Source organism: Saccoglossus kowalevskii, chromosome 7, assembly GCF_978046115.1.
Source record: "Saccoglossus kowalevskii chromosome 7, keSacKowa6.1, whole genome shotgun sequence".
Lineage (NCBI taxonomy): Eukaryota > Metazoa > Hemichordata > Enteropneusta > Harrimaniidae > Saccoglossus > Saccoglossus kowalevskii.
This window is the reverse complement of record NC_140647.1, coordinates 3,911,743-3,923,014: the sequence shown is the minus strand read 5'-3', so window position 1 is coordinate 3,923,014 and position 11,272 is coordinate 3,911,743. Positions and strand designations below refer to the sequence as shown.

Here is an 11,272-nt window from a genome sequence, read left to right as displayed (position 1 = left end):
TGCTCATTTGTTAAATGATGACACCTCTCGGAAACTTGACAAAAAAATAAATTTGATATTTAAACACGATATGAGTTCACCAAAATGCCGATTCAATTTATTGCTACTAGGTTATGGGTTGACCATTAAACACTCTTTGATGGTTCGGATTCACTTGCTGCAATAAATTGTACTGTTTTCCTTTACAGATATTTTATTAGTTTTTGTCATTTTTTTTTTATTTGTACATACATAAGTTTTTTTTTTTTTCTTAATTGATGATATCCATTAATACTTGCCCCATTTAGTTTACATGAATTGTTCTCAATAGTATACTGCCGGCTTAGATTTGAATTTCGATATGGCTCTGGCATTTCTTGCTGTTCCAGTGCAAATCATCGTCCGCCTGCACGGGTTGTTCCGTTCGGACATTCCTATATAGTGGAGTGCTTCGCCGGAACGTTCACCTTGAACATTCAAGATGGTGCAAATTGACCGACCTTCATCGTAGGTGGCGCTCTAATGTCACGTGATAGATTGCCATGTGGCAGCTGTTGACAGTTGATAACATCGTGAACGTAGTACTTGTATTTCTTGACCTTGGTAGCGACTCCAGACTACATCGGAGCTCTAATTAAATTACAGGTAAGTAAATATGGTACACTCGTGTACCTGCAAATTATTCGGCATTACTTGTAAGCCGGCTTTTGTACCCGAATCCACAGACGGCCTTTACTTTTCTTGACCAATATTAAAAAAAATAATCAGTATAAACTTATAAAGATCATAATAATCCGAGTGTTTTTGCTCCCATGCACTAAGAATTTGAAATTCCTCTATCTTCATTTTGATATTGATTATTTACTGATTGTTTTATTATTGAAACACTTTAAAGGGCGATTGTCGTCGCGCTGCGCATGTGCGACATTTGTGTTGATAAACATTGATTTTCCCACAATCCAAAGCACTCTTCTAATGGAATCACAAGGAATGAGGTTTGACCTGGGCGCGACTTGCATTCGCACCGCCTTTGATATCTTCCAATCACCTAAAAAATACCTAATTAAAGCTAGGTAACGTCTCAGTTTGTACTCGTTGATTTGTACAGCCAAAGTCGCCATCCCGTTTTATATGAGACCCATATATCTTGCACATGTGTGGCACGACGACTAGCGCTCTATAACGTTGCAGGTTCCCAGTATCTTAAAGCAAGGAAGTTGTCACCTGCGCATGCGTCAGATGGCCATAGCATGTCATTGTTTACAAACAAACTTCTACCCATGAGCCTTTGCGTTTTTACCCTACCTCATCAGTAGGGTAAAACTAACCTGTCTCACGACGGTGCTGTTGCTTGGGACTCAATTCCTGTGCGTACACAAGTGATGACCCTCTTGCTTTAACTTGGCTGAAGCTAGCTGACACTCTCAGCAGACAGTGGAAACTAGCTGACACTCTCAGCAGACAGTGGAAACTAGCTGACACTCTCAGCAGACAGTGGAAACTAGCTGACACTCTCAGCAGACAGTGGAAACTAGCTGTCACTCTCAGCAGACAGTGGAAACTAGCTGACACTCTCAGCAGACAGTGGAAACTAGCTGACACTCTCAGCAGACAGTGGAAACTAGCAGACACTCTCAGCAGACAGTGGAAACTAGCTGACACTCTCAGCAGACAGTGGAAACTAGCAGATACAGTCTATCAGGCATAACAATAAATAAATGAATATTTATCATATCCTTTTTCATCATGTTATCATCGTTTAATCCTAATATATTTGTATAAATGGATAATATTCATTTTTGCAGAACAATTTCAACAAATGTATTCATTCCCTCTGAAAGTGTCTTTCTATGTGCTATAAACATTATTCGTAATGTTTTGTTAAAACTGCTGAGTGTACACTTAAATATGTGGTATGAAACATACATGTATTGACAGGTGGCAATTAATAATTGGAAAAAATTTCAAAATATGGATCATAATTAGAGTAGAAATTCTCTATTTGTTAGCAGACACTATTATGACACTAATTACAATAAATCTACTGTTAAATACTTTATTTTCGCTTGGAATTAATTTTCGCTATTTTCGCTGAAGGGATTAGGTGAAAATAAAATCCAGTGAATATAGATTTTTCCTATGTTTTACCTGCAACTCATCAAAAATCAGTGAAAATAAACTATACAAAACACACAAAAAAGCCTTCAGCGAAAATAAATTCCAGCTAAAATAAAGTTTTTCACAGTATTTGGTATGCATCTAAGTTACTTACATGTATGTGGTATGAAACATACAACAATGGACTACAATTTGTGATGGGTGGCATTTAATAATTAGCAGACAATTTCAAATTATGGTAATCATATTTATGGTAATCATATTTATGGTAATCGTATTTATGGTATGTTTCTTCTAGATAGCAGCAGCCACTCATTAATTATATATACACAAATCTGGCATTGCTCCACAACAGTACAGTAAAATTGATTCAGTTTATACCTATGATGGTGACTGTTGTTGATCATTAATTATATATACACAAAGCTGGCATTGCTCTACAACAGTACAGTAAAATCTATTCAGTTGATACCTATGATGGTGACTGTTGTTGCTCATTAATTATATATACACAAAGCTATAATTGCTCTACAACAGTACAGTAAAATCTATTCAGTTGATACCTATGATGGTGACTGTTGTTGATCATTAATTATATATACACAAAGCTATCATTGCTCTACAACAGTACAGTAAAATTGATTTAGTTGATACCTGTGATGGTGACTGTTGTTGATCATTAATTATATATACACAAAGCTATCATTGCTCTACAACAGTACAGTAAAATTGATTTAGTTGATACCTGTGATGGTGACTGTTGTTTATCATTAATTATATATACACAAATCTATCATTGCTCTACAACAGTACAGTAAAATTGATTCAGTTGATACCTATGATGGTGACTGTTGTTGATCATTAATTATATATACACAAAGCTATCATTGCTCTACAACAGTACAGTAAAATTGATTCAGTTGATACCTATGATGGTGACTGTTGTTGCTCATTAATTATATATACACAAAGCTATCATTGCTCTACAACAGTACAGTAAAATTGATTCAGTTGATACCTGTGATGGTGACTGTTGTTGATCATTAATTATATATACACAAAGCTATCATTGCTCTACAACAATACAGTAAAATTGATTCAGTTGATACCTGTGATGGTGACTGTTGTTGATTATTGTGTATATCCCGGTCATAAGTAAAATCGGGAAAGTAAATGGTGCGCTTATACCTGAGACTATCTCAAAAAAGATAATTTTTTCTCAACTTAATTATTTGATAATTTGTTTGTTTTGTGTTTTATGAGTTACAATGTTAAATAGTGCCCAAGTTTTGAAACTTATATTATTGTATTATTTATTAGGATTCTATTATTTTATATCATATTATTTATTTTACTTTACGATAAATAATATAATTTTGTCTTGTGTCATTATCTATGGTGGTTTATGATGAGTTACTGTAAGCATACGTACTGATAACTATTTAATGTACAGTCTTTTGTAAAAGTTGTAGAAGCTACATTTCGTGGGTAACTTTTGCATATATCTATATAGAAGTTAAGTTTCTTGGGCACCTGTTATTTTCTTTGGTTGTTGAGTACCAGTCGTGTATTGTACTTGTGTATTGTATTTCTTGAGTATACTCTGCATATACGCAAGAGAGTCACATGTAGCTGGGTTTTCTTGCATACTGTTGCAGAGTACTATATGTTTATTGGGTATCTATTGCATACATATCGTTTATCTATTGTGTACAGGGACCTTCTATAATGGTAGTGTGTCCAATTTTGAAGTATAATACAGTAATTTTTAATTCTCTTTCATAAAACTCATTCATAGAAGGAATACAAAAACAGTTTCTATGATTCATTCACGTAAATCATGATAGTTTTCTTAAGGAGTATGACTCAATATGATATGATGGTTACTATATGGCTCTGTGTCAGACCTTGTGTTCACACAGACAGATATTTGTTATTTCTAAAATTAATTAATTGCTATCTTATTCCTTTTTAACTGTACTGTGTATAGATCATTTTTTAACAAAAAAGTTAAGGAGTTTAATGCCAGGAAGAAAAATTTCTTTCATGTTCCATTAAGCAGAGTGAAAGTTAAAAAGCAAGGCTTCATGAATCATTTAGTGAAAAGATGTTTAAATGATTATATAGTTTATAGTGTAGAATAGTTAGATTGTCATTAAATGATAGGGTATGATTTTCCCATTTTGGATACGATGTATCAACATTACAAGGAAACACGTCAATTATGTGTGAAAATACATCATAATTACCGTTACATGTATACCCAAAATAATTGTTTTCTGTGCAGTTGATTGATATAATGAACTTGTACATGTATCTTATACAACTCTGTGGTTGTTCTGTGAGGCAATTTTTATTTGATTTTCTGATTTTAATTTATGTACTATTTTTATTCTTTTTACAATACTAACATAATAATATTTTTGACTGTTTGGTCATCAAGTCTTTTTTGTATTTTAACATATTTTTGCCTGTGATGAGTACTGTAATTTGACCAGATGTACTTTGGATTTCTGTGTGCAAGGCACACAATCATGAGAGCAGTTTAGTTTGTCTGTGTAGGTGTATGTATTTATGGATGTCTCTATATACGTTCACCAATATTTAGTACAAGGTATATACATGTAGATGCTTCAAAGGATAATGCACCGACGATCAGATTTAATTTCAGATTTAAGTCTATGCATTATATTGACATGAAATTGTGCTGTAAGCTGTAGACTGTAAATATATATTGATAGCTTTTAAAATAAACATCTTTTCTAATCAGGGTTAACTAACGGTAATATTTCCTTGCTTGTGTGTTTCACATTACAAAGCAATGATATCAATATACATATGTTTATTTTCTAGGCAATTTTTTAAAGATGTCTCTTGAATCGATACATTACAAGACAGGAAGTTTGAAAATATTGAACCAGCGACTATTACCAACGAAGAGTGTATATGAAGAAATTCATACAATTCAGGATGCTTGGGATGCTATTAAGACGATGATGGTTTGTCAATTTATATATCTCATATTCAAGATTTCTTTCAGTTACATTTGCACAAGTTTGTACATAGTGAAACTGCAAATAATTCAGTAAATCAAGTTTGGTTTCTTTGATTCTCACACCTAACTTGGATACAATTCATAGTATGAACATAGATTTTATAAATTACTGTTATAATTTATTATTATACATCTGCCACCATAACGCCATAAACTACAAGCGTGTCATAATTTTGCTCTATTTTCCAGGGTATTTTCATTCTATCATATTAGGTAATGCAAATTCCAAATATGGAATGATTACGTGTGTAAGCGTCTTTAAATAATAAAAGCAAACATTGCTGCCACCAGGGTTTGACCAGACCTCACACAAAGAATTTTGCTGATTCTGTTCTAAACTTTTTGGTTTTCGGCATTCTCATGATGTATCCTTGGAAGGAAAAGATGTATAATAATAAGGTTATTACGAGGATACCTCAAAATATGCACTCAGACAGTATGTACACAGTCACATTGACCTCAGCTGCATGTTGGTTGACACTCTCACTGTACTGTCTTTGTGCATACCTTGAGGTATCCTTGTAATAAGCTCATAGTCTGTCGAATGATTAGTGTATTGTTGAAATCACGTAAAATTAATAATTTGCGTCAGTATAAAATTGATGTTTCTGCACAACTTCATTCGAACATGGTCAAACCAACATTATTGTTGAACATTTTAGCTATAATTTTGAAGTGGTTTATGCGAATCTTTAGGAATTGAGGAAAAAACGTGAATTACACTATATTCGTATATAGAGGATACTGTATTTGGTCTATTAGTAGTGCATGCGATTACATAAATTACAGAGGTGTAACTATGGTCAAAATAGGTAATATGTAGGTAATATTTTAATGATTGGCTTCTATTGGAGATGCACTTTTAATAAAGTAAATACAGTACTAGAACATATTTCACTATTAATCATTATCAGTATTTGTCTTTGTGCTCACGCATACAAATTGGTTTATAGATTGATAGTTTATAGATGCTATTTACATTTTAGGAAACCAACATGGTTACCGGTAGCACTTTTTGTGCGTATGTTATTTTTCTGGTATTATATACATGTATTGAATTAATATTTTTATAGGTGAGAGGTGCTCCTGCCATTGCAATAGTTGGTGCCTTGACTCTGGCTGTTGAGCTGATAAAACAACAATTTGAATCAAAAACAAAACTATCTGAATTTGTAGAGACAAGCCTTACACACCTAAAGACTGCAAGACCAACAGCGGTGAATATGACAGAGGCAGCCAATAGACTTATAAAGTTAGTCGAGGTATTATGTCAAAACTCAATGTCAGTAGAAATCATCAAAGAAAGGTACGATGTCTAATATATTATTTAAAACTTTACCATCATGTTTAACTTTATCATCTAAAGAAATAGGTCTTAGTTATCCATTTTGATGCAAGTTGGACTTCTGATTAATTCTTGGTATGCATGGAAATAATTTTGTGCATTTCATAGAAAACATACTATGATGACACATGCATTCTGGTAATACAAGTATATAGCTTAAAAAAGGTTTTGATGATAATGATTGGTGGTCATTTTTGTCAGTATGATTGAATTTTTTTTATTGGTACTTATTTTCGATGTATTATGCCATATCTCAAAGTGTAGACGGGGTAGCATAAGATAAAAATATATATCGTGACTAATTGGGTACTGTCTGAAAAATAATAAGGTTGCTTTGTTCAGTGGAATTGTTCTAAAAATAGAAATTTTGTATTATCAAAATATGTCACGTTTACAACACACAAAAGAATAGTGTATAGTGTTGCCATAGGGACTATACCTCCATGATTGTTCATAATATACTACTGAACATTGTCAATCGATTCATAACCAACTGTCATGCAGATTATAATTAGGCTTTAAAAATAATAAAAATAATAAACCAGACAGAATCCCTATCAGTATACCAAGGTCTATATTTAAGACACCCTTGTTATTTCTTTACATTAATTTCATATATATTTTATTTTATATTTTATTTCATCCAAAGTAAATTTTTTTTTTTAACTTGTATATATTATTTTTAGTCCAGTTCGATAAAAATAAAATCTTAATTCTGGCTTTTATAATTTTTTTTTTTAAAAATACGTGTTATACATTTTTTAAAATACATACCAAATAAAAATAAAACATAATGAAAATGTATGAAATAAAAAAAAATACTTGCCGTACACTAGATAATATTATAAACTGACTGCCCTTTGGTCTAGTAATGAATTTTAAAATGGTCTTAATAAATGTAATTTATTCCTGGTACTATTATATTTATAGAATTATAGAAGAATGTGAAGCTATGTTAAAAAAAGATGTTGCTGATAATAAGAGTATGGGTCAACATGGTGCCAAAGTTATCATTAACCAATGTGGTAATGACAATCTACATGTTATGACACACTGCAATACTGGTTCCTTGGCAACAGCCGGATATGGCACTGCAATAGGTTAGCTTATATGTTCTTCAGATTTTTTTTCAAACAGTTAGCTGCCAAAATATTCCAATAAAATTGAAATATATATATTCCAATGGCCGATTTTACTGAGAAAACAAATTTCTGAGCCTGGGTCAGATTATGATATTCCGTTCAATATTGGTACAAACTGTGTAGTGCTCCTAATAATTAATGACATATGCACTCGTCTGCGGCTTGTGTATATATGGCGTGAATTGTGCAATATCTTGTGGTATACTCGCCTTTTGGCGGGGGGTTATTGATTAAATAATGAATGAGCACTACCATCGGAAGCAGAGTATGTCATGTGACAATAAATCAGTAATAATGGCTATTTTAGTACTATCATGATGAAATAAGTTAATAATCAGTATTTAGTGAATTGATTAGCTGAAACAATTGTTTTGAATATCATTGTCTTTTGGTTGTATGTTACATTTCATTTCAGGACCTATCTAGAACTTACTTGTTCTCAATGCTTAAAAATATTATATTAGAAATAATTGCTGTTAACATTATTGGTAATATCACTGTTTTTTTTCAGGCGTTATCAGAGCACTCCATGAGATTGGTAAATTGGAGCATGCATATTGCACAGAAACAAGGCCTTACAACCAGGGTTCTCGACTTACAGCCTATGAAATGGTGCATGACAAAATACCAGCAACTTTAATAGCAGATAGTGCAGTTGCTATGACAATGAAAACTAAACCTATTTCTGGTTGGTATTCTATCAGATTTCATTTTCTATTAGTTCGATTTCAAATGTGTGGGGAGCAATTATTTTTTTGCATCCTCTAATAATTGTCTATCATCTGTATAAAATCGTAATCGTAATTTAAATTTAAATCTAATGTTTTTGTCATGGAAACAAAATTAATTTCAAATTTTCCTCCATAATTACAGCTGTTGTTGTAGGAGCAGATCGAGTAGTTGCTAATGGAGACACAGCCAACAAGATTGGCACCTATCAGATGGCAATTGTAGCAAAGCATTTTGGGATACCATTTTTTGTTGTATCACCTTCTACATCTATTGATCTGCATATACCAAGTGGAGAGGACATAGTCATTGAGGAAAGGTCACATGATGAGTTAACAAAAATGAAAGGACATCAAATTGCAGCACCAGGTACAAGACAAAATACAGTAGCAACCTTGGGTTACTCGTTGGTAACAGGCCATTATAATAAACAAAATGACCTATATCATATTAATTTTAAAATTGTTATATTTTGTTAAAGTGCCACAGTCATAGTTTATTTATTAAACCACAATTCATCACTCTCTTCAAAAAATGTCCATATTTTCTATATAGTCCTATAATGTAAACTTCTAATTTACATCTTTTTACATTCCAGGTATTGGTTGCTGGAACCCAGCTTTTGATGTGACACCAGCGGAGCTGATAACCGGTGGCATAGTCACGGAACATGGTGTTTTCAAACCAGAAGTTTTGAAAAAAGAAATGGAAGAGCTAGGGTCATATAATATAAGAAAAAAAACAAAATTTGAAAATTGAATACTGTGACCTGAGTATCACTCTTCACTAATTTTTTTGCCAAATACATCTTAATCTTATATTTGAATTTTCAAATCACTTAACATATTTGTTATTTTATGCGGCCTGGAAGGTAAACAGAAGACAAATTAAGAGACAATGGTGTAAATGCAACAAAGTAGCATTGTTTAATTGTGACTGGTTCATGGAATCTTTGAGGGTGTAACTGCATCCATGTGAATAAACAACTTCGCTATTTTTCCACTAATATCGCCAATGAATCTGCAAAAGTTATATTGCTACATGGTCACCTGTATACACTTGTCACAATATCAGGGCATATCAAGAGTTTTACAAACATTTTAACCAGTTAAAAAATAAAGGGATGATATTTCCCTCTCTAGATCTGCCATTGAGTATGCAAAACTTATCAACAACCAATCAGAAAATTGACAAGAACTGTTTTTAAGAGTTGTATTCTGGCTGACTGACAAAGTCTCACAGGAGAGCTCTGAGAATGTGGGGATTTTTAAAACAGTATATATTGTTTTGTAACACTGTGCTGACCCCTAGTCAATTAAAAGCCTTTCTACTTAAAGTTTTCTGAAATGTACAAACTAATCTACATCTAATCCATAATTGTTTTGTTAAAGAAAAAACTACTGAATTTTCCATTACATTCGCCTGGTTGCAGGCATGTCTTAATGGCAAAATATTACACACTAAGGTTTAATGCCTCAGATGAGAAGAATAGCCCCCTCTATATTCACCTCCTTAGTTTCACTTGTTTTAGTTTGAATCATATTGATAGCTATTTAATCTAAATGATGATAATCATTTTTATCAAAAATAATCTCTTTTTCAAGTACTGCCAAGTCATCATATATGGGCATTATTTCATTAAATATTAATAATTGTTGAATCATAACTACATGGAACCATCTTTATCCTTGCTTAAAGTTGTACTTTAAATGCTATATTTGCTCTATCAGTAGCACATGTGCTTACTGTAAATATTAAAGACTAAGACAAGTCCATGGTCAAAATAAGACGTATTTCAATGATTTTGCATGCAATAAACACAAATTTTTGCTGTTTGTTTATTGAAGATGCGCTTCTAATAAAGAAATTACAGTATTCCTTATTTGTACTTCATGCCTCCAGTACCTTCAATTCAGCACACAGGAAAAAGCTTTTTTCGATTTTGAATTGAAGATTATTTCATGTACATGTAGTTTTGAATGTACCAAGTGGCATTCATAAAATTTCCCACATTTACACAGGGTCAAAGTTCAATAAGCTAATTATGTAATACATTATTTAGATTTGTGTGCAATTCTGTTGAAATATAATTCACTATATGAGTACTTAAACTGAACACTTAGGTAATTAAATATTTACTAAGGTCTTTCAAAAGGCTAGCAGGAAGCAAAATTATTATAAAATACCAGTTTGAACTACAAAGAATAGTGTTCCAATGTAATTTATATACATGACGTATATAAATTATGTTTTTTATTTTTGAATCCACTTTCTGAAAAAACAATTCCTGCAATACACTGCCACATTTGCATAAAACAGGGATATTGACTCAAAGAACTTTTAGATAATATAAACACTCTACATCATCATATTTCAAGTTTTAGTACTGTAAGTTATTTCTGTCATGAATAAAATAAAATCTACATTTTGAAACTTGTGATATGTGTGAAAGATTATTTTCCGTAATTTATTCCGTTAGTAGTCTTTGCATAACTATTTATTCAGTTAGTAGTCTTTGCATAACTATTTATTCAGTTAGTAGTCTTTGCATAACTATTTATTCAGTTAGTAGTCTTTGCATAACTATTTATTCAGTTAGTAGTCTTTGCATGACTATTTATTCAGTTAGTAGTCTTTGCATAACTATTTATTCAGTTAGTAGTCTTTGCATAACTATTTATTCAGTTAGTAGTCTTTGCATAACTATTTATTCAGTTAGTAGTCTTTGCATAACTATTTATTCAGTTAGTAGTCTTTGCATAACTATTTATTCAGTTAGTAGTCTTTGCATAACTATTTATTCCGTTAGTAGTCTTTGCATAACTATTTATTCCGTTAGTAGTCTTTACATAACTATTTATTCAGTTAGTAGTCTTTGCATAACTATTTATTCAGTTAGTAGTC

At 32.0% G+C, this 11,272-nt stretch overlaps 1 protein-coding gene across 1 annotated transcript; it reads left to right on the top strand.

Annotated features, from left to right (window-relative positions):
* The first annotated feature begins 527 nt into the window (after positions 1 to 527).
* On the top strand, positions 528 to 9,374 carry LOC100369607 (methylthioribose-1-phosphate isomerase-like). Its single transcript, XM_002733138.4, has 7 exons — positions 528 to 624; positions 4,951 to 5,096; positions 6,226 to 6,458; positions 7,428 to 7,597; positions 8,151 to 8,327; positions 8,513 to 8,737; positions 8,967 to 9,374. The coding sequence occupies exons 2-7, from the start codon at positions 4,965 to 4,967 to the stop codon at positions 9,125 to 9,127; spliced, it is 1,098 nt and encodes a 365-aa protein (XP_002733184.1). The 5' UTR covers positions 528 to 624; positions 4,951 to 4,964; the 3' UTR covers positions 9,128 to 9,374.
* Positions 9,375 to 11,272: the final 1,898 nt, after the last annotated feature.

What these genes read in the sequence shown, in the direction of transcription:
- LOC100369607 (XM_002733138.4), top strand. Translation starts at nt 4,965, where the DNA reads ATGTCTCTTGAATCGATACATTACAAGACAGGAAGTTTGAAAATATTG. An exon ending in ATGCTATTAAGACGATGATG is followed by an intron (nt 5,097 to 6,225) that starts GTTTGTCAATTT and finishes ATATTTTTATAG; the next exon opens with GTGAGAGGTGCTCCTGCCAT. An exon ending in GAAAACTAAACCTATTTCTG is followed by an intron (nt 8,328 to 8,512) that starts GTTGGTATTCTA and finishes CCATAATTACAG; the next exon opens with CTGTTGTTGTAGGAGCAGAT.